Source organism: Drosophila serrata, unplaced genomic scaffold (genome assembly GCF_035046125.1).
Source record: "Drosophila serrata isolate PLE 108 unplaced genomic scaffold, ASM3504612v1 contig_382, whole genome shotgun sequence".
Classification (NCBI taxonomy): Eukaryota; Metazoa; Arthropoda; class Insecta; order Diptera; family Drosophilidae; genus Drosophila; species Drosophila serrata.
In genome coordinates, this window is record NW_028257280.1 from 479,859 (window position 1) to 503,706 (window position 23,848).

At 45.9% G+C, this 23,848-nt stretch overlaps 2 protein-coding genes across 6 annotated transcripts in view; one reads left to right on the top strand and one right to left on the bottom strand.

The window, feature by feature from the left end:
• The window catches only part of spn-D (RAD51 DNA repair protein spindle D), a 62,186-nt gene that overhangs the window by 32,664 nt on the left and 5,674 nt on the right, over positions 1 to 23,848 (bottom strand). The window lies entirely within an intron of this gene.
• On the top strand, positions 775 to 23,624 carry Ser (protein serrate). Of its 4 annotated transcripts, none has more exons than XM_086840023.1 (15): positions 775 to 1,089; positions 2,855 to 3,490; positions 6,404 to 6,521; positions 6,966 to 7,153; positions 11,790 to 11,844; positions 12,485 to 12,800; positions 15,277 to 15,410; positions 15,508 to 15,683; positions 15,962 to 16,226; positions 17,442 to 18,170; positions 18,431 to 18,670; positions 18,755 to 18,850; positions 19,943 to 20,314; positions 21,262 to 21,884; positions 21,989 to 23,624. In XM_086840023.1, the coding sequence occupies exons 2-15, from the start codon at positions 3,272 to 3,274 to the stop codon at positions 22,748 to 22,750; spliced, it is 4,293 nt and encodes a 1,430-aa protein (XP_086696149.1). In that variant the 5' UTR covers positions 775 to 1,089; positions 2,855 to 3,271; the 3' UTR covers positions 22,751 to 23,624. The 4 variants fall into 4 exon arrangements, with proteins under 4 accessions (XP_086696149.1, XP_086696150.1, XP_020812019.2 ...); XM_086840024.1 differs by having other exon boundaries at positions 786 to 1,089; positions 3,000 to 3,490; XM_086840022.1 differs by lacking the exon at positions 775 to 1,089 and having other exon boundaries at positions 2,641 to 2,941; positions 3,000 to 3,490.

Here is a 23,848-nt window from a genome sequence, read left to right on the forward strand (position 1 = left end):
AACAAAGATGCTGCCGCTGCTTGTCGGCTTGTTGGCCGAATGTAATTGCCAAGTTTGTTGCTTAAGTCTTTTGTTTTGGCCACGCTGATAGGGCCAGTTGCATTTAAATTTGATTTATACACTTGCGGACCACGGATAATTGGATGGAAGTCGCCGCTCTGTCTCCGGCAGTTAATAATTGGCCAGCCCGAGTCTAGTTCCCACCCCAAAATCGTTGTGGGAGTTGGGATTAACCTCCAAGTTGCAGTTCCAGGTTGCATGTTCCATGTTCCAGGCTCCAGGTTCCAGGTTCCAGGTTCCAGGTTTGAGCTGTGTTCCAGGTGTTAATTGTCAGTCCCCCCAGGGGCATTGGCATTGACCATAAAAGGCTACTGCTGCGGCCTAGATCCGGAATCGAAGAACAGAATGTACTGGGCCTGGGACTGGACTGAACTTATAAACATAATTAAGTTGGAATCGTAAAAAACGGCAGCATAGCTTCGGGCCAAAATGCGTGCAGCAGCAACAGCAGCAGCAGCAGCAGCCGAAGCAGAAGCAGAAGCCGGCCCGACTCCCCAGAAACTCCATTAACAAGTCGTGGTCCGATCCGATCCGATCCGATCCGAGACAGATTCCGGACCCGGCGGCTATAAGGCACGGCGTGCAACCAATCAGCGGCCGGCTAAAGAGCGCCGCTCGGGAAGCACAGAACCGGTCTGCTCCCCTCGAAGAGAGAGCTGTAGTTGTCCGCGCGGGAGAACGCGGTCCGGGATCGCGGCCACCACTTTTGTGCCCAGAGGCAATCAGTCGTTAGTCGAACCCCGAAGCGTACGCAGCGCCCAGCGGAAGTCGCAGGCGAGAGTCGCAGTCATTCACAGTAGCAGTAACAGTAACAGTAGCGGTAGCAGTTGCAGTCGCAGTCACTGCTTTCGGTGCTCTCTCTCTCTTAAGGACCACCACCACCACCACGATTCTCGTTGGCCGTCTCTCCCGCGTGACTTGCTCCGCCCCGTGGATGCTGCTCGAGGGCTGGAAGTGCCGCAGGATTCGGCGTTCGTTTAGTCGTGAGCCGTGCTTCGAGCGGTGATGAGTACACAATTCCCAGCCACGGTACGAGAGTGACTTCCTCCTCCCCAAACTGGATTATACAAGCCCAGTGCCACCGCCTCCTCCTACTCCTCCTCCTCCTCCCCCCCACTTGAAAGCGAATTGTGAAAGTGTTAAATGTTAATCGTTCGCTGATTACAACAAATGATCAAGTTGATGGAGAAAAAGTACACAGCACAACACCACAGTAAATGGAAAGATCAACAATCAGTCGACATTGTGTGCTTAATTTCCTCGGCCAGATCGTGTGAGCGAAGAAAAACGGAAATACCTTTCAATTAAATGCTCGTACAATAAATGCTCGTAAATAAATGCATCGACATACAATGCCTTCAAAGGAAAAATTGTGTTTAATCCAAGTGAAAAAGTAAAAGTGCAAACAATGTGAATATGCGAATATATATATGCTATATACATGCATAATCCCCCTAAGAATCAGCAGAGAGTGCCTGTGCCTGTGCCTGTGACTGTGACTGTGACTGTGCTCCATTGATAACACACACAAATCAAAAGCTACAAAGTGGAATTGAAACATTCGGAGTGAAAGAACGTGGAGAAAGAGAGAGAAAGAAAACAGCCAACTAGCCCATAATGCATGATGATAATAAAAAATAGTAATAATAATAATAAGCTGGGCACTGCAAACAATAAATGTTAGAATTCTAAGGGAGATAAATTCACCTTCAAACTTGTGTGGGAGTACATCTTTATACAGATAATAATTGGATAGACATACTATTGAATTTATTTTAAATCAAGAAAACAAATCAATTTGAAGTGATTTCTTATGGGCATTTATTCAATACAAGTAAAGTTTTTTGTTCAGTGCTTGGAGAGAGAATAGTATATAGAGATATATAACGAAATCAGTCAGGGAACGTGGATTAATCCAAGTAGAAAATAAACTCTAGATCATGAGAGAGAGTGGGAATTGTGTTATGCTCTGCCACACACTTCCATCCAATCGTTTGGCCATAAGTTTGGCAGCATAAGCTCAGCATTATTATCATGGTCCATAGCTCATTCAGATCGTTTCACTCAAGAGTGCTCTCCTTATGCTTATACAATTAGCTGATAAATCTGGGCATAGGCAGCAGCATCAGCAGCACTACGCAGTTCGAGGTCTCTCCCAGCAGTGAATACGTAATGTAATTTTGCAAAATGCGAAAAGAGTGCAGCACCCTCTCTTTGGGGATGAAAGTTTCACGGGGGGAAGTCAGGCCGCAGTGGCCACAGTGGAACAGCAGCCACTTCCGGTCCATGCCACATGCAACATCTGAGTCTCGATTCAAAGTCAACGACTTCCGCCCGGCAAGGAGAAGGCATGCTCCAAGCAAATTACTTAATTAAATGGACAATTAACACCCCGGTCGTGGATCGGGGGAATGAGTAATGTTTGCCGGAGTGAAAATATCTGTAAATTAATATGCGCACAAGATGCAAATTGTTTGCTGCGGCCCAAAGACACATGGCTTCGGCTCCATAGCAGAGCTGCCACTGCAACGGCGTTAAATTAACATAAATTGAATTGCATTTGCATTTGCATTTGCATTTGCACTTACTTTTGCCTTTGCCTTTGCTGCACGTTGCCTCTCTGCCTTTGCGGTGGGGCAAAGTAAACGCTGTTGCGGTTGCTGCCACTGCCACTTGTTGCTACTGCGGTTTGCCACTGCGTGTCAATTAGTGTTGATGATGGCACTGGGGAAATAGATGAAATAGATTTCCACAGCCCGGTTTTCAATTCCACTTCGTTCGCCAATTGTTACAGCTAGAAGCCCCCCAGCCATCGCCTATCAAGTGGATGTGTTAAGTGTGAAAAATACAAAGAAACAAGGCAAAACAAAGCCCCTTATAAGTAATAAATAATAAGTTTGTGATAACACCATTATTATTAACAAAAACAAAACTCACAGAAACGAAAAACAAATACAAACGGAGCTCGTTGTTGCGGAGTGGAGAAAAAATGATAGAGAAACCGGAATACAGCGAGTGCCTTCCCCAGCGAAAAGCGAATTAAACAAGGACCAGAAATCTGCATACATGGGCTAATTAAAGATCGCCGCGAGATCATTTGACCACCGAACCGAGCCCAAAGTGAACCCAAAACAACGAAACAAACCCCGGCCAGATCTAGACGAGATCGCAGAGCAGCCACCACCAGCATCATCGCCCAAACGCCCACAGAATGTACACAATGTTTAGGAAACATTTTCGGCGAAAATCAACGTCGGAATCTGGCGAAGAAACAGCATCCGAAGACAGCCTGAGAATGTCTACAAAGGCGGCGACAAAGAGACAGCGCCTGAGGCCCCGGACTCTCCTTCCTTCGCCGCTTGTCGATTGTCGATCATTAAAGTCTGCCTGCAACTTAATTGCTTTAATTTTAATACTGTTAGTCCATAAGGTAAGCGAAACCCACTATAAAAAAAAACAAAAAGGCAAGAGCCCCAGATCCAAATACATGCGGGTGTACTATCTTCCCACAAAAAAAGAGCAAAATGTAGAAGGCTAACAAAAAATATTTGAGTTGATTCAACCCATGAGAATTGGCAACGGCTGAGGGCCAACAAATTTCGATGGGGGACGTAAATAATGATGATTTTCGGTTTATTTTTGAGTGATTTATCAAATTTTTGCAGACTGGAAGAGTGAAGTTTGATGGGATCTTTATACGCAAGCTGCGTTCATTTTTCTCCGACAGTAAATCAAATATTAGTAGAGTTCTGGGAAGTAATAAATATACAGAGATATTAATGCAATTTTTGAGACATTTTTCTTGAATGTCTGTCTATTTCTATATTATTTTATTGCTAAAAAATAACATACGTTATTTGAAACCTAACCATACGCACTATTTTCCTCTTCTAGGGGAACGTAAGTTCAGTGAGTCTTAAAGCTAAACTCTTTTTATTTAATTGTTCTTGGTCGAAATACAACTCTTAAACATTTAACTGGTCTTTAAATAAAGTCGTTCTCGGTCACCAAGCTATTTATAAAAAGACAACACTCCCTCGTAGAAGGTTTAATAGGATCTCATCCTCGTAGCCGCCATGAAAGTGATCCCATCTATCTGTAGAAACCATCTCCATGAAATCGTTCCCACATGGCAACGGTAGTCGGGAGTTTTGGGACTTTTTCAGAGTTAGTTTTCGGGGTGTAGCCCAGTCATAAAGTGTTACACAAAGTGCCTAAACATGTATTGAGATGCCAGAAAAGAGATGCGAATGGGGAGGCTGGGAACTGGGGATTGGAGACTGAAGACTGGGAAGAGATGCCTCGAGCGGCAATTAAACAGGCGGAGAGGTAGCCAACGGTTCAAAAATACATAAAAATTAATCGCTGCTGTGAGCAGTTAGGGGGAGTTCTCGGAGGGGGAGAAGAAAACAACAATTTGATTAATACGACGGCCAACTCAAGGGGCAGATATTAGAATCCACAGCGAGAGAATCCCAACAGTTCCAAGACCCCGGTGGAGCCATCAAATTGATTACACACATTTATCTGGCTCGGACCCAGACCCGGCCGGGGATTGCATTGATTTAGGTTATTCGAGGCGATAAAAGTGGCCGGCAGCCTAAATGGATGCAACTATTTAGTTGTTAATGAAGTAAATAAAAAGTTAAATATTTTGTAGCGTCCGTTGTCGATTTATGGTTCACTTCCAGGGAAATCTGAGGCGGCGATCGCATCGCCTCGGTTCACATGGTCTCCGCTGGAATTAACCCAGTTGAGGACGACGGGGATCTCTGACATTTATTGATCATAAGCTGCGTATTAAACGGACTGCGAAAAAGGCAAGGGCGGCCTTATTACGAAAGGAGCTCCCACAAAGCGGCTTAATTAAAATTTAATTTCACATTAACTCCCCGCTAAGTGTCCCCTCTCTGTGTCGGCTTCGTTAAGTTGGCGCCGCAGCACTAATTTCCTTAAGCATTTCATCGGGCTTATCTAATCGAGGGACAGGCGGGGGATTACGTCAAAGTTTGTACTGAATATTAGCGGATGCAGAGCCAGAGCAGCTGCAGCCAAAGAACCCAAGAGTCGGAGATACACATGTGATAAATAAATAAGTAAGCAGCCACGAAAACAGGTTTCTCGATTTAGAATCCCATCTCGAGTCTTGGCCCGAAGTCAGACAAAAGGAAATCTCGAGAAAACGCCAAGAGAAACTGGCCGAGAGACCAGCATTTGATTGATCTATGGCAATGGTCGACAATGCATATGGTTTTGGCTTTAGTTTGTTGGTTTTCTCCTCAGCTTTTCCAGCAGAAGCCGGAGCAGGTGCAGCACCGTTAGGCCAGAAGGCCAAATTGCAATTTATTTCTAATAAACTTATCAACACTGCCAGCTACCAGAGGCAATGACAATAAATTTGCTGAAATATGAAACCATAAAGGCAGGAGTCAGCGGCTAAGAGTTTTCATTAGCATATTTCCGCGAAGAAGCTGCAGCTCTCAAGCTCTCCAGCTCTCCAGGATAGAACTGGTAATGAACCTTTAAAATACAAAGTTGATGGTGCAGACGATGGGGACTTCTTCTGCAGACTCACTCCGGCTAAGTTATGATAAGCGATTTGGCGGAGAATAGTTAAACTTTATGTGCCATTTATCAGTGGGGCGAACGGCGATCTAATGTGTTATTAATTTTATGGCAAATGCTCCTATCGATAGGCTCTTGATTTGTGGCCCCTCCGGAGCACCGATTCCAGACTGCCGGCTCCCGAGCCTGCAGCTCCCCAGCTGGCTCACAAAGGCATTCTAAATTATACGAAAGCCGCTGGATATCTCGTTTGATTAAGTGAGCCGAAACGGTATAGTTAGGAGCGCGCTTTGTGGCCGTGGAAATATATTTCTCATTATTTTCGTGTTTCATTTGCTGTTAGATTTATCAAGTCCCGGGCGAGCGAGCCAGCTCCTTTCTTTCGGATTATTCGGAGTTCGGAGTTCCCCCGTGTACCGATCCATCTATTTTTGTGTTTTTAATTAAAACCTCTAGCGCAGCCCAATCAGAGCGCCCTAGGTGGCTTATTAGCTTTTACAGCCCGGCGAACGATCAGATCCATAAAGTGTTGAGCATATTATTCGTTGGGAATGGGATTGGGAATGGGAATGGGAATGGTATGGGGATCGATCTTAGGTCTTAGGTCTTGGGCAGGAGGAATGCGACTTGGTGGGGGAAGATCACTCTTTTTATTTCGAGGGAAGCTTCGTTACGAGCCGTGATTGATTTGATCGATTTGAGATCTGGTCGCTTGTCTGCCAACCGATCGCAATGTACTTTCTGTATCGATAACCTCGTTTCCTTCTCCCTTTCACAGATATCCGCAGCCGGTAACTTCGAGCTGGAAATATTAGAAATCTCAAACACCAACAGCCATCTGCTGAGCGGCTATTGCTGCGGCATGCCATCGGAATTAAGGGCCACCAAGACGATGGGTAAGTTAATGACAGGTTTTTTAATATTAACACGATTCGTAGGGCCCCTCTTAATAAGGAAAGAAAGGTAAGCCCCTCTTAAAAAGATAATAGCATAAAGCTACTTAAAAATGGAAAGTGAAATTATTACGACATTGAGAAAACAATTTAAAGCCTAAGAAATCTTTGCACATTTCTTTATTGCTAAAGAAATTTATATTCCTGTAGAAAATCGTGACATTCTCGAGCTGATATATTAAATTCCTGTTAAATAACCAAAGTTTATCTATAGAATTCTTCTGAGTTTGCTCATTACTCTTATCTTCCTCTAAAAGAGACGGTGGTCAAGGTTCCCTTTTTTTGCACTTTGCAATATAATCTTTATGTTAATAAAGCCAAATAATTATTATGCAATATACTTTAGTATATAACAGAATGATAACCGGAATTCCTTCGCTTTTGCAGGCTGCTCACCATGCACAACGGCATTCCGGCTGTGCCTGAAGGAGTACCAGACCACGGAGCAGGGTGCCAGCATATCCACGGGCTGCTCATTCGGCAACTCCACCACCAAGATACTCGGCGGCTCCAGCTTCGTGCTCAGCGATCCGGGAGTGGGTGCCATTGTGCTGCCCTTTACGTTTCGCTGGACGGTAAGTGCAGTGTTCCCAGTGTTCCCAGAGTTCCCTGGCCACGGAAGCCACGTTACACCATCATGGTCCCAGCACGCTTTTGGCACGAGCTGGCCCAACTCCAGCTCTCATTTTGGTCGTAATATGCCAGTTCTGGCGAGTCTAGATAGAGGCAGTGACTGGCTCTTGGTTCCGCATGGAGAGCTCAGGGCTGAGCTCGGCGCGATAAGGTCGAGCCGGCAACAGAAATGTGAATGAGCGCGGAGCTCGTGCCGGATTGATAAGAATGTATAACATACATATATATGGGCATTTCCACAGACATTTCAAGATAAAAGCTAGGAGAATTAATTTTTTAATTTAGGAATTTAATTTAAAACCGAAACTACTAGGATTTCCCTTCTGCAACTTGATGAGTTTAGAAGAAAGCCCAGGGGAATGCCAACAAGTGTTGGTTTTCTCTTTCTTCTCGTCACTTCCTGTGGCCAATGAATCCAGCGTGGGTTCAACGTTGCCACAAAATCATCTGGCCTGAAAAGGTCTATAGCACCCAAAAGCGGCTTACTCATGCCCAGTCTGAGCCCGATCCAGAGCCCTTCTTCGCACGCGGAGATTCTTCGGGCGTCGGTAGCCCGAAAAAAAGCAATTAAAAATTGTGTTTCATGTTTTATACTCGTATATTTTCCACCTCCTAAGCGGCTTTCGGTTAATTAAGTGAGCATAATGCGGGCTTATGACTGCCAAACTGGGAGGGAATAAAAAAAAACATATGGAGTGACCGAGAAAAAAAGCGAAACATAAAATAAACGTGGCCTGGTCTGCGGTGCTCTTAACTCGATTGAGGTAAAAATGTAACCTGACTGGGTGTAGTCGCAGAATTCAATTGAAGTTTTTCTTATTTTTCTTATTTCCCTCCTATTTTTATACTCTTGCCGTGTATTATAAAAAATGGTATTAAAGTTTCAGTCAGAAGCTTAAAACTAAGTGAAGGAGTCATTTGCGACCCTTTAAATCATATATATTCTTGATCAGCATCATAAGCTGAATCTTTCTAGCCATCTATGGAAGAAATACAATTTTTTCGATTTTTTCCAAATTTTATAAGGGGTTAAAATTGCAAAAAATATAGCAAAAATTTTAATTTTTTTAACATTTTAAATTGAGTATGCAGATTTATTAAGCTAACAAAAATGAACACAGAACAGCTTTCCGAATTGAAATGAATGCATTTTTGGCTAAGTTATGAGTTTTAAAACATTGATTTTTCGGGAAAATTGTCATAGAAATTATTATATTATATTATATTATCATAATTCATATGACATCATTTTCAACAAATTAAATACATTTGCAAACTAAAAGAGTGTAAATACTTCGGTTTTTTCAAAGTTATTCCTTTCCTGTTGTTTTGTTATTTATATTTTTTATTCGGTTGTTATGTACGGCTGGTGTTCTGGTTGTCGTTGCCTCTGTTTCGCTGGTGTTCCAACGCTAACTTGGCTAACAATTACACGCCTCGACCAGGCCGGTATCCAAACTAATACGAGTGCGATTGGTAACAGGGCACACTTGCAAAAAACAGCACTAGAGAAGAGGAGGAAATTTAAAACCTTTTAAGGTCTAATTGAATAATTTTTAACATAATAAAAATAAGTTCTTTGAAGCAGTCAAAGCTTATTTTCTTCTGTTAAATACAATCTTCAAAGTAATGAGGATACTTGTTTTCATTTAACACTTTTCAAATATTTCTATTTAAATATTTTTCGAGTGCAGTCTCTGTCGACGCTGACGTCGGCATGCGCCTGCGCAGTCGCTTACATTAGGCAGCCATCGAAGACCATCGATGACGACGAGGTGTGGCGGCGGAGGAGGCGGTGGAGGAGCAGCATGCGTCAGAGTCTCTTTGGCTTTGGGTCTTGGGTTTTGGGTCTCCTTGCTGTCGCTCCACCCGCCAAACATGCCGGTCCACGGCACACCATTCCACACCGTACACCATACCTTGCCGTGGCCACCACTCCCCCGAATCCCAGTCCCGCACCGAGTCCGAGTCCGACTCGAGTCGTGGCCTGAAGTGCGGACAACCTGTTTCGTGGGAACATTACCTTGTCGCGGTTGTCGCTCGGCCGATGGCGATGGCGATACGTTACGCTTCGCTTTGGTTTCGCTTTAATCTTTTGCCTTTGCTGGGGCTTTTCCTTTTTTTCTTATTTTTGTTTCATGCGCTTTTGCCCAAGCTCAAACACACATGTGTTCTCCAAGACCTGTGACTGTGACTGCAGTTGAAATACTTAATTCTGGATATTTAAATAACGACTTTGGGAGAGTTTTGGGGAACAAAATAATGGGAAATCGTTGGAGATCTGTCTTTTAAAGTTCAAAAACAAAATTTGTTTTATGGTGGTGATTATTGAAAATGATTTTCATCACCGTAGACTTGAAAACAAGTACTTTTCTTGGAGTATTTTTTTCTGCAAGTGTGCTTGGCAAATTCTGCATACTGCCTTCGTAATATTTGCCAGCAGACTGTGAGTCAAGTCAGGTTGCTCCGAGTTGAGTTGAGGAACCCTCGAGAAGCCTTTCACAAACTCATGAAAATTCTTCAAAAAAGCAGACAAAACTCAAGCGAAAGACGAATATGAAATAAAAAGAGCTGCTGCCGATCTGGTCGCAATTGTCCCACTTTTTATTGAATGACTTCTTCGACTCCATCCACGACTCCGGCTGATTGAGTGAATGGCATGTTGAGACTTATAAACATGACTTAGGAAATACTTAAGGCCCGAAGCACACACACCATACATCATAACCTCAGCGGGCCTTCAGTGTAACTGTCAAACACCATAGAGCCCCATAGAGGCCCTCGTCTCGGAAACATTCCCAAACTGTGTACAACCGAATTTCACTTGACAATATTTTCCACATCCAAGTTGATGATCTGGAGTGCGCGTGCGCGGCCATTGAGCGATCTCGAGTGGAATTTGCGGAGCCTCTTCTTGGGGCCCGGGAGACCTACCTGTTCCACTTTCCGCCTCGAGACTCTGCCGCAACTCGAACATGAATGACTGCCCAAATAAAATGTGTTTTGTGTGTGCTCCGTGGGCTTTTGATCCATTTAGCTACCTCCACGAAAAGTTATTGTTTTCCAAAAGAGACGCTGCTCTTCCTAAGGTAGCCATTGACGAAAGCGGGCTTCTCCACTCATGTGTCTGTAAACACATTTCGGTGGCCAATTCACAAACTCGGCGATTGTCTCGTTAAAAGCTACTTGATTTGATTGAAAAATGTTAGGGCAGAAAATAGACTTGCATAAATTTAGCTTCCCATTATTATTTCCGTGGTAACGATCTAGTTCAGACCTCCCGCCCATTGGCTCGTGTCACAGTCTGTCATCTCGCTTTTATTCAATGAAATCCAAAACCAAATTCAACGCCATTTTCAATTGATATACTTCCGCTGGCCATGCGCCCAGCAAGATTTCAATGCGAGTCCGGAACAAGGCAGAAAATATGAGACAGAAAATTGAATGGAAATTCGAGGCGGTGGATGGATGGATTTAGCAAAGTGTGTCAAGTTGTTGTTGCCATTGCTGGCCGACTGCAATTAGCCAATGTCTGCTTTGGACTGATTTAGTGTCGCGTCGCCAGGGCAATTACAGGGGGATCCCCGCTCCACTTGCCCGCCGCCTCCCACTGCTAAATGAGCATTTCCTGGCCTCCAGCGGCGGCGGCGGCGGCGGCATCCAGACAACGTCGTCGCTTAATTGCTTTCCAGGCCCAATGAGAAATCTTCTACAAAACGGCGAATCTTCAATTTTTTATAGGCCCCATGCGAAGGAGTTTAAATAAGAAATCTGGAAAATATATATTTTCGAACCGAACGCTTAAATACGCTGGAAAGTCTTGTCTTTTTTTGTCAGAAAAATTACTTGAAAGTAATTTATATATTTTGAAATATTTTTAACTTGTGTGGGAGTTGTATTTAATTTAAAGGAGAGATGATTTCTAGACAGAGTTAAAGTACAAAAGTATTGAAAATTGCAGTTTGTGTTTGCATTTTTGAGCCCACAACTTTTTAAATAAATCATAACAATATATAATAATATCTTTAACATTTAGCATTTTAAATAGCTTGATGCTTAATGTATTGAATTATCAAACTTTTCCTGATATTTCGGCACAAACTAATGGCTAAATGTATAACACCCTTGATGGCCAGGGTAATAAAGACCAAAACAAATCTAAAAACTAAAAGCGACTTGTGTCTGGTCTGTGTTTTGTTTTCGCATTTCTGTTTTGGCCAATTGCAATGCCATGGACGTGGATGTTGACTTGGACGTGGACGTGAATTCGGACGCGGACATGGACATGGCCAGAGTCTGTTTAGAAAGTCCGCGCTCCTCCTGCGTGAAATTAAAGTGTTTAGCTTTGCCTCGCTTTTGTTTGTTGTCTGATCGCTTTGTTCGTTCGTTTGTTTGTTCGTTTCTTTGTTTGTTTGTTTGTTTGTTTGTTGGCTCGCCTGTCTGCGTTGTCTTCATTTGCATCCATGGCGAGCAGCTTGAGATTAAACTGTCCATTAGCGTCACCAGAGACCTGAAAAAAGCTCCGAGACCCCGAACTAAATGCCACTTTTCCCTCCTCTTCTCAACGTTCAATTACAGAAGTCGTTTACGCTGATACTGCAGGCGTTGGATATGTACAACACATCCTATCCAGGTAAGTGCGGTGGCAATTGCCGACTGGCGCTCGTTACTAGCCGAGCAGCATGCTGCATGCAGCCCCTTGTTGCAAGTTCCTCGTTGCAAGTTGCTAGCAGCATGTCGCTCGTTACTGTTTGCCAGAGCCACGGCATTTGGCTTAATTAGCCAAAGAAGACAAAGAGGTGCTCAAAGAGTACACTTGCGAGAATTAGGGGTTAAAAGCTTACAGACAAGAGTGAAGATCTGCCTTTTGTCAACTGATTGGTAAAATAATGTTATAAAGTAAATGTATTAAGTATGTATATTATATATTTCAAAATTGAATAGTTAGTCAGAAAACCTCGGTTTAAACTCATTTCAGAGTGAAACAATTTAAATTCCTTGTACTATTTTCTCAAGCTCTAAAAGCTGTACTAATTCTCCAAGTGTACCCTTAAGCACTTGAAATGGTGCCAAACAACTGACTAAATTCTCCATCTGCCCACTCTCCCACTTTACCACTCACCCCTGTGATCCTGGTCCTGATCCATTGGAACGCCAACGTTGATGCCACCAACCACGAATCCTACAACTACGACTGCGACGACATCCACAACAATTGTCATGCCACGCTCGCATCCGACTCCCAATCCCAATCCGACGACGCCAAAATGCAGATGCGGAGAGGTTAATTGAGGAAACATCATACTCGGGCGTGATACTGCCAGCGCCGGAGTGGAAGACGCTGGACCACATCGGCCGCAACGCCCGGATCACCTACCGCGTCCGGGTGCAATGCGCCGTTACCTACTACAACACGACCTGCACGACCTTCTGCCGGCCGCGCGACGATCAGTTCGGTCACTACGCCTGCGGCTCCGAGGGTCAGAAGCTCTGCCTCAACGGCTGGCAGGGCGTCAACTGCGAGGAGGCCATCTGCAAGACCGGCTGCGATCCCGTCCATGGCAAGTGCGATCGACCCGGTGAATGCGAGTAAGTGCACAAGGAGAAATATTTGGTTTCTCTGAATCATATTTAATTTATAATTTATAGAGGTGGCAGTACTAAAATTGTTACGATAGTTACTAAATTATAACCTTCTATCAATATATCTAGAATTCCTACAATTTCCAGATAGGAGAAAGCATATTGTCTCAACCTTTTCGCACTGTGTATGTTGAGTTACCTGTTTTTGGTAGTTTTTGCCATATTTTTATACCCACCTTTGGTGTAATTACGACCCCCGGCCACCCCATTTAACGATGTGATTATGACACTTTTTGCATGTGCCCAGAGCGGAGTTTGGGGCCGCCGCACTTAATGGCTCTGGCCCCGAAGACCAGGGAGTCAATGGAGTCCACGGCTCACCATTGACAGGCCAAGTCCCAGAGAGGCTCTCCACTCGCACAGTTATAATGGCCAAGAGTGGTTTCTGTCTTTCTTATTTTTTTCTTTTTTTTGGTTGTGTGATCAGAGGCGGGAAAATGGGTTCTATAGCTCACACATAAGGCGGGTTTTTCTACCAACTCTGGTTGAGTTTTTTCTCTTTTTCTTAAGACAAAATGTGTGAAATAGTTAAAAGAGTTTCTCTCACATGTTCCTTATGGGATGCAAATAACCAAACGGGATTTAAACGAGTATAAAGATTCCCAAAATATCAAAACTAAAGTAATATCCTCTGTTCCCATTAAGACTCCCTATTTAGTTATTCAAAGAGTTCGTTACTGTATTTAAAAGCTCCTTCTTTCCCTGATCTAATCACGCTGCTTCCCAATCAACCGGCGTCGTTCCCGCCGCATTCCTTATTAAATTGTTCGCACTCGGTAACTGCCCATTTGGGAGATAACCCCGGAGTGCTATAAAGTTGTAACCAGCCGTATAATCGGCAATCAAGTGCCAGAGCCAATACGATTCCCGGCCAGCGAAGCAGGCTAATAAAACGCCCGCACGATGGCCAAAAGCTGATCATGGCCAGAAGACCTCCTCCTCGCTCTCCGCTCCTCTCTTCCCAGGCACCAGCTCCAAGTGCTCCGACTTCGCAACCACCTTTTGGGTTGGGGGCTTCTCGGTCCGCCCCCTTGGAACGGTCATGCACAGACATTGGCAACGTGGAGTGGCACAGCAAGAGCTGAAGCCTGCACCAAGAGAAATTAAAGCTAAGAAGTAGGAATATATATCATACTCGTAGTTCAAAAAGGAGAGTTCCTTTGAGATATTTTTAAAACCTATTTTCGTATCGAATGATAGTAAGAAGCAACCTCCAATTTATTGCTGTGCATTCAAAGAGCAGAGCACGAAAAAACGTTTGCGCTTCGGTTGTTCCTGTTGCAGCAGTTGCTGCTGCAGCAATAGTTGCTGCCGTTGTTAATGTTGCAGCGTAACACAGAATACGTGAGCCGGCGGCCATGATTGCATTTCTCGACCGCATCATGGGGCTCTCCATCAGCCAGCGCCAAGCTGCAGCCCCATCGCCATCTCTCGTCCTGATTCTAAATAGCAATAATTAGCGTGGCCTAGAAAACATCAAAAGTCTGTAGATTTCCGCTCCGTTGCAACAATTATAAGCCAGAAGAAAAATTACTTTTGCTGTTTGCACGTTGCTGAAACTGGAGTTGGAGCTGGAGCTGGAGCTGGAGCTGGAGTTGGCCACTGATCCGCCGCCAGATAGAGCCTGAACGGGCTGCCGTTTTAATGAAATCATAAATAACCAACGGAGCGAACGACTATCGCAGACCATGTCATGCCCGGGGCTTGTAGAGTTAGCACCTCGCCGGGAGATAACTCGGCGATGGCTGGACCTGGACCTGGACCTGGACGTGGCTAACTTTGATCCCGCTGCACTCTGGCGTGTTGCGGCGATAAAATCGCCAAGTTTGTAAGCTGCACTGCCACTTTAGCATTTGATGCATCAAGGCCAAAGTTCAGAGTGACCCAATTCGGTGGTTTGGCCATAGGATCGATCCCCAGACATGGACAGAACCAAGCCAGAGCAGCGTTCCCAGGCCAAATTGAAATGTAAAAACAAAGAGCAGAAACAGTCGAGATCGATGGATGAATAATGGGTGGAATGTTTTCCCAACATGCAGATAACCTTCTCAAGGGTTCTTTTATTAGTTACAGTTTTTATAGTTGGAAAAAGTATTTTTAAAAGGCTTTACTCTGATCCGAACTCCTTCTTAAACTTTCCCTCAAGCTGCAAGTTACCTCTGCTTACTATTAACTTTAAGTTAAAGTTCAAGATTCATTTCTATGCTCCATTTTCTCAAGGGGAACCTCCATGGAACTTCCCATGGTAGAGCCCACCTGTAGATATGCTCCATTACGCAATCAGTGTTACGGACTCATCTTTCTTCTCCTGCAATATGTTCCCAGGGATCCTTCAACTTTTGATCTAACCCCGGGTCCTCCATGCTTCATTTATCCATTTGCAAAACTCATCACCCCATTCCTTCCGTTCCTCCCATTCCAGATGCAGACCCGGCTGGCGGGGTCCCCTGTGCAGCGAGTGCATGGTCTATCCCGGCTGCAAGCATGGGTCCTGCAACGGCAGTGCCTGGAAGTGCGTCTGCGACACCAACTGGGGCGGCATACTGTGCGATCAAGGTAGGTGACCCCACGCAATTACGGGGATCGAAAGTGGAGGATGGGGATTGGGAGTCGATAATCATAGTTCCTCCCCCCTCTCTCTCTCTCTGGACAGATTTAAATTACTGCGGCACCCATGAACCCTGCAAGCATGGCGGCACCTGCGAGAACACCGCCCCGGACCAGTACCGCTGCACATGCGCCGAGGGACTGTCGGGCGAGCAGTGCGAGATTGTGGAGCACCCGTGCGCCACGCAGCCCTGCCGCAACGGCGGCACATGTACGCTCAAGGTGAGTCCGCGGATTGTCCGTCCCCAAATCCTGCGATTTATGCACCTTTTCGCAGTGCCATAAAATTATTTAATACGCTCGGAACCCCCACCATCTGGGGTATATCTAGCGTGCACTTGGAAAATAGAGTCTTGATTTAGCTAAATAAATTCTTGATGAAGAGGAGACTAATAACCTAGCCTTCTGCTGGTACTTTCTATAAGTTTAAATATTTTAAACTAGACCTAGATTGCATTCACTACCTAATTTTTACGAGTGTACGTGGTCTCCTCTTGCAGCCGATGAATGCAACGCGACCGCCAATGTACCGCATCATGCGCGGCATGGGCTCCCTGGGAAAACCGATAAGCCGCCGCGAATCAATCCGCAGCCTGGAGCACCTGCGCCTCAAGGAGGACGCGGCGCGGAATGGCAGCGGCCCGAGCCTGGGACGGGGGGCAGTGAGCCTTGTGGCCCAGCAGCAGCAGCCACTGATGACGCCGCCGGCCGCCGGCTTCACTTGCGGCTGTGCGGCCGGATGGACGGGACCGACATGCGAAATAAGTGAGTTTTTCGATTTAATTTTATTCTGCAGCACGCGATTAGCCACAGCCACAGCCACAGCCTGGCCGCAGCTCTTGGCCATTTACGTTTTGTTGGCCAAGTGCTCAGAGTGTGTGTGTGAGTGAGTGTGTGCCTGGGTGGTGTTTCTTGGTGTGTTGTGGCGTTGCCTCTCGATCATGCAATTGAGCACACACACGCACTTGAGTGTAGCGAAATGAAATGAAGTGAAATGAAATGAAACGTAGCACGCACAGGCAGGCTATGGCTGTTATTTTTGATTATTTCGAGGTATGATTGTTGTGGCCACGGTGGTCCAAGCGAATTCGGTTCGGTTTTGCATTCCAATTGGAGCACGACCGACAGCCACATTCACCAGACTCTCTATTTGCAATAAGCCATAAGCTGATTGAGTTGCTAATTCCCCAAAAACGAAGCTGGAGGATTTGCATTAGTTACCTTTTTGTATTACAAATAACATACATGTTACCAACCTTTGCATTTAATGTTCCTCCTTAAGAATTAAATTATTAAAGAAACAACCGTTGCCTGGAAGACTTCTCTCAAAAATAATTGATTCCACAACGGCTTAATTAAGCTTAAATTCTGCTTAAAAATTTCCTGCCTTCTTTTGATATCATCTGACCCTTATTGGCGGCTAATGGGGCAAGCCAAAGGGTCAGGACTGCATATTTTCGGGGTGCAATCCTTATCAGCTTCCTTTTTGGCAAGAGGCAAACAAATGAGTTGCGTGTTGCCGGAGAGAGAGAGATGAGGAAACGGGAGACTGGCTAAGAGAAGGAAGCGGAGACTCCTCGCAGATCTCAGGCGAGCGATAAGCCAGGCACGCAGCCCAAAGACTGCAGACTGAAGCCACCACAACACAACCACCGATCCGCCAGCTAGGTCAATGACTTGGCCAAGAGCCACCTGCTCGAGCTGCTTGAGAGCTTAGCCAACAGCAAAGTCAACACATTCACTGGGGGAAATAGTGTTCATAAATGGGGATCTTGACTAACAATACAAATAAAATGAGAGATCAGAAATAGGGATTAGGTTTGTCTTAATCCTCGTCTTGACCCTCTCATTTAGAACCTTTAGAAGTAAAAAAGTTAGGAAAACAAATTCCCTGTAGATTTTTCTCGCAGTGTTTGCACTTTATCCGCGGATGGCACTTAACAATCTGCTTGAATTTCCCGCTCCCGCTCTCCTCCCCAGACATCGACGAGTGCGCCGGGGGTCCCTGCGAGCATGGTGGCACTTGCGTGGACTTAATCGGCGGCTTTCGCTGCGAGTGTCCGCCGGAGTGGCGCGGCGGCGTCTGCGAGGAGGACTTCAACGAGTGCGAGGCACCGCATGCTCCGGGACTGCCGCCCAACTCCCTGCTGACCACCACGGCCAGTGCCATTATTGGAGGGAATCTGAGTAGCTCCGAGCTCCTCGCGGCGCTGACCCGCGCCGTGGAGTCCTCGGCCTCGGCGATCGGACCCTGCATCAATGCCCGGGAGTGCCGCAACCAGCCGGGCTCCTTCGCCTGCGTCTGCCTGGAGGGCTGGGGCGGACCCACCTGCGCCGAGAACCTGGACGACTGCGTGGGCCAGTGCCGGAACGGAGCCAGCTGCATTGACCTGGTCAACGACTACAAGTGCGCCTGTGCCCCCGGCTACACGGGTCGAGATTGTGAGACGGACATCGACGAGTGCGCCACCTCGCCCTGCCGCAACGGGGGCGAGTGCCAGGACATGGTGGGCAAGTTCAACTGCATCTGCCCGCTGGGCTACTCGGGATCCCTGTGCGAGGAGGCCAAGAACCACTGCGCCTCGTCGCCCTGCATTCAGGGCAGTTGCCACAACACGCCCGGCAGCTTCTATTGCTACTGCCCACCGGACCGCGCCGGCAAGCTGTGTGAGCAACTGCGTCCGCTCTGCTCCCAGCCACCTTGCAACGGTAAGAGAATATATATATAAAAAGCACAGACCTCCAAGAAGCCCTGGGAATGATCCCAGCCCAATGAAGACATCATTAAGCCATCATCAATGGCAGCTTTTTTGTCGTCTCAAAGATCTCAATAATAGCCCACACTGGGCAACTAGGGAAATGTTTGATATTTACTTGAAGAAATAGTCCTAAACTGTAGTGTATATATTGTTTCTCCCAGTGCAATCCTGCTATAATAATAAGCCTAATCATGTCTTCCCCCCAAACAGAGGGCTGCTTTGCGAATGTCACTTTGGCGGCAACCGGGCAACCATCGTCCTCAGCCACGACTTCCACTTCGAGTTCCGCCACCTCCTCCACCTCCTCCTCCTCCTCCTCCTCCTCCGTGGCCAGCACGATGACAACGCCGAGCGGTTTGCCCTGCAGCGGGCAAGGCAGCTGCGAGACGGGCGACGCGGGAACCTTCTGCAAGTGCCATGTGGGCCACACCGGCACCTTTTGCGAGCACAGTGAGTAGTCCCGACTCCGACTCCCGAGTCCCTGGTCCCGGCTCCTCCTTTGACCGACTCAGCAAACTCATTAACTTTCCGCAGATCTCAACGAATGCTCGCCGAATCCTTGTCGAAACGGGGGAATTTGCCTTGACGGCGACGGCGACTTTACATGCGAGTGCATGTCGGGCTGGACAGGTGAGTCGGATGTCTCGGGTTGGCATGAGATGAGTCCCAGCTCAACTGGGACGAACTGAGCCGAGCCGAGCATGGTCTGGGGTGCGCTTTAAGCGGCCGCCAAAGTGAACGTCAGGAAAGAGCGTTGCAACAAGTGCAGGCGACAGCGCAAAGTTTATAAAGTCGAAGGATCAATACCCTAACTCTTCATTATTACATTAGATAGCTTTTGAACACTTTACATTTGTATTCCTTTTTCATTAGTTATTTTATCGTTCCTCCTTTAAAACCAAACCAGTTAAATAATGGAAACAACTCCTTGGAGAGGGCATCTAAAAAACCTGCTGTAAGCTGGCTGACGAGGCGCATTATCAACGCTTGGGGGGCTTTAAATGGGCGCGAGACGGCAAAGAGCCATGTGTGTGTGTGTGTGTGTGTGTGTATGTGTGTGTTGGCCACGTTAAGAGCAGCGCTACGCTCTCACATGCTGGTACTCGAGCGCACAGAAATAACGATCGAGACGGTCGCATTTATTTGAACATTGAAAGTCGGCAGTCATTACGGCCTCAAATTGAAGCGAATGCGCGGCTGAGCCACAAAAAACTCACAAGCTCACACATATACAAAAAAAAAGATATATATACAAGTATATCGGCGAACGTATTTGCCACATGTGGCAGCTTCGAGGGGGGCTAAGCCGAACCTTTGCCATGATTTATGTTTGTTTTTAATATGCGATTTGCATATTTCACGCGTTTCGCTTTTTTGTCACAGATTCGGCCAGAGTTTACGTTAGACACAGCTAGGGAAATATATATATATAGATATAGATATAGAGGAGATACGGAGATACCACATCGATCTATGTCAGCACACTTTTACTTTTCAATTAGTTCAGCGGTCACGGCTCCCCAACAAATAATAAAACCAACAAAAAATAGTCCCACACTCCCAGCAAGTTCGTTGCCTAAGTCTTTCGTTTTTTTGGCCAAAGAAAAATTTTAGCCTGGCGGTTTTTAAGTGATTTTAAAGTCAAATATTTGGCTTAAATGTGGGCTTAACTTGGTTTTGCCAATAAATATTATTTTCATGTGTTTTTTTATTCTTCATTAGGTAAGCGGTGCTCGGAACGCGCCACAGGCTGCTACGCCGGGCAGTGCCAGAACGGCGGCACCTGCATGCCCGGAGCCCCAGACAAGGCCTTGCAGCCCCACTGCCACTGTGCTCCCGGCTGGACGGGACTCTTCTGCGCCGAGGCCATTGACCAGTGCCGCGGGCAGCCGTGCCACAATGGCGGCACCTGTGAGTCGGGCGCGGGCTGGTTCCGCTGCGTCTGTGCCCAGGGATTCTCCGGTCCGGACTGCCGCATCAATGTCAATGAGTGCTCGCCCCAGCCTTGCCAGGGCGGAGCCACCTGCATCGACGGCATTGGAGGCTATAGCTGCATCTGTCCCCCAGGACGACATGGTCTACGATGTGAGATATGTAAGTGACTTTAATTTATACTGAGCAAGAGCGGAACTTACTTTTGGGAATTAAATTGAAGGATTTTATGGGAAATCGATCATAACTAAGTTTAAACTTTGAATTTTTTGAAACAATATTTATCAATATTTTTATATGACAATTTTTAGGGAAAATCAAACATTTTCAAATATCATAACTAAGGCAAAAATGCATTAATTTCAATTCGGAAAGCTGTCCTGTGTTAGTTTTTTTTAGGTTAACAAATCTGCATACTCAATTATACATTTAAAAAAAATACATTTTTTGCCAATTTTTTTGACAATTTTAACGTTGTAACCCCTTATAAAATTTTAAAAATTTTGAAAAAATTAAATTTTTGTTGGACATGGCTTAAAAGATTCGCCTGTTGATGCTGATCGAGAATATATATGATGTATAGGGTCAGAAACGACTCCTTCCCGTCTTTTAAAGCTTCTGACTAAAACAATAATACCATTTTGTTGAGTCGATAATATTTATATTTTTATATGACAATTTGTTTAACAAATCAAAGCTTAAAAATCTCATAACTAACCCAAAAATGCATTAATTTGTATTCGGAAACCACTCCTATGTTAGTTTTTAGTATGTTAATTAATCTGCATACTCAAATTAAAATTTAAAAAAATCTACTTTTTTACCAATTTTTTGACTATTTTAACGATGTAACCTTATAACCTTAACCCTTATAAAATGTTCAAAATTTTAAAAAAATTAAATTTGTATCGGACATGCCTAAAAAGATTCGTCTGTTGATGCTGATCAAGAATATATATGATTTATAGGGTCGGAAATGAATCCTTCACCTTTTTACAAGCTTCTGACTAAAATTAAAATACCTTTAGGGTGATTTAGAAATTTAAAAAGTCGTAATTTATCCCATATAAATCCCCAAATTAAATACCCCATTATTCCCCCATTTATAGTGCTCTCCGATCCCAAGTCTGCCTGCCTGAACGTCAGCAACACCATCTCCCCGTACACGGCTCTGAACCAGAGCCAGAACTGGCTGGACATTGCCTTGACCGGAAGAAGGGACGACGACGAGCACTGCAATGCCTGTGTGTGCGAGAATGGAACCTCCAGGTGCACTAACCTCTGGTGCGGACTGCCCAATTGCTACAAGCTGCTGGATCCCCTGTCCAAGTCCTCGAATCTCTCCGGCGGCGGAGTGTGCAAGCAGCACGAGGTATGTGTCCCAGCGCTGAGCGAGACCTGCCTCTCGCCGCCCTGCAATCTGCGTGGGGATTGCCGTGCCCTGGAGCCATCGCGCCGCGTGGCTCCCCCCAGTCTGCCGGCCAAGGCCAGCTGCTGGCCAAACCAGGCGGTGGTCAATGAGAACTGTGCCCGGCTCACCATCCTCTTGGCTTTGGAGCGCGTCGGCAGAGGGGCCTCTGTGGAGGGTCTGTGCTCCCTGGTGCGCGTCCTGCTGGCCGCTCAGCTGGCCAAGGAGCCGGGCAGTACTGGCGGTCAGGAGGGGCAGCAGGGAATGCTCATGGTCCTGTGCGATCTCAAAACAGGCACCAATGACACCGTCGAGCTGACTGTGGTAAGTGCTGCCTACTTGTTTCCAATTTAAATGACATAATTTAGAGTTTGTTGAATTACCCATAATTACCCCCCTAACCTGATGATCCCTTCTCCCACTTTCAGTCCTCCAGTAGACTGAATGACCCGCAGTTGCCGGTGGCGGTGAGACTCTTGGGCGAACTGCTCAGCTCCCGGCAGCTGAACGGCATCCAGCGGCGCAAGGAACTGGAGATGCAGCAGCTCCAGCTGGCGGCTCTAACCTCCATTGTGGAGGTGAAGCTAGAGACGGCCAGCGTGACGGATGGGTCGCGGCACAGCCTGCTGATCGGAGTCCTTTGCGGCGTGTTCATTGTCCTGGTGGGTTTCTCGGTGTTCATCAGCCTCTACTGGAAGCAGCGGCTGGCCTATCGCAGCAGCTCGGGCATGAACCTGACGCCCTCCCTGGACGCCCTGCGGCACGAGGAGGAGAAGTCCAACAACCTGCAGAATGAAGAGAACCTGCGTCGCTACACGAATCCTTTGAAGGGCAGCACTAGCTCCTTGAGAGCAGCCACCGGCATGGAGCTGAGCCTGAATCCCTCGCCCGAGCTGGCAGCAGCGGCCAGTGGCTCCGCCCTGCACCGCTCCCAGCCGCTGTTCCCGCCCTGCGACTTCGAGCGGGAGCTGGACTCCAGCGCCAGCCTGAAGCAGGCGGCGGCCCACAAGCGCAGCTCCCAGATCCTGCTGCACAAGACCCAGAACTCGGACATGCGCAAGAACACGGTGGGCTCGCTGGACAGTCCGCGCAAGGACTTTGGCAAGCGCTCGATCAACTGCAAGTCCCTGCCACCCTCGCCGGGTGACGAGGTGGGCCCCGATGTACTGGCCACCACTGTTATGGTTTAGCCACGATCTCACCAACCCATCAGCCAAGCAATCAATCCAGCAAGCAATCAATCAATCAATCCGCAACCATGCAGCCGCCCACAGCCACAGCTCAAAGTTCCAATTGCCACAGCACGGGCGCGATTTCCAAGTGCATTAGTAGCGTTATGTTAAAGTATAAATCGAATTTAGATATAGAGGGACTCCACACGGGGAAGGGCATACACAATCTTGCATCTAATCTTGCTAGAAAGGGTGGGTTTTACTCTTTGGACAGTTCTTGGTAATTTTGGTATAGTTTTTCAACCATGTATTTATTTAATTAACTGAAAAGCCTTTCATCTGTGTGGGGTCCCTGGATTTTTGTTTTAATTACTTAAGTTTTAGCTAGTTTAATTTCAAACTCTTCTCTTCGCTAAGCAACATCCTACACAGTGTGATATTTAGTGTAACCCAGACGCGCATTTAATTTCCTTTGACACTACTAAACGGAAACCTTGAAAAACAAATAAAATATAAACAAACTCAAACTGTACATAGTTCTCAATCTAGGCGCGCTCTAAACGATTAATAGTAATAACAATAATAACAGTAAGATTAAGCTGTAAATACTGTAAATTAGCAGTTACCGTTATTGTATTTTGTCTATAGATAGAATCCTAGAGTTAAGCACTAAGCAACGCGTTAGACTTTAAAAGTTGTTTGCAATAATTTAGGGCTTACGACCGATCTAAGTAAATAATAGTTTAGGTAGCTAAGTTAAAGCACCGGATTTTGTATTGTATTATATATGTACGTACGTGTGTTTGTGTGTCTGTTTAGTAATATTTATTTATTATTTTAACTTTGATCTAGCAGCAATAAAGCGAATATCAATAAAGATAGTAAAAGATAATCGGAATTTATGGTTGTTCTTTCTGGGATTAAGAATAATGGATTGGGAAAAGTAATTATGCTTTTCTTTAAAGTTTCAGCTAAAGAAAAAACCAAGTAAATGGATTTTAAGGATGTGTTCTTTAAAGCGAGCTCATCTGATTCCTTCGACATAACTTAGCTGAGGACCATTCGGAGGACTCTGTCTTGCATGGACAGCATTTCCTGTCATTAGGAAGAGAAGAG

Excerpts from the sequence above, each read along its gene's own strand:
- Ser (XM_086840023.1), top strand. The coding sequence starts at position 3,272 with ATGTACACAATGTTTAGGAAACATTTTCGGCGAAAATCAACGTCGGAA. Across the intron at positions 11,845-12,484 it reads GTACAACACATCCTATCCAG|ATGCGGAGAGGTTAATTGAG; the intron begins GTAAGTGCGGTG and ends GCCAAAATGCAG. Across the intron at positions 18,671-18,754 it reads CGGCACCTTTTGCGAGCACA|ATCTCAACGAATGCTCGCCG; the intron begins GTGAGTAGTCCC and ends AACTTTCCGCAG.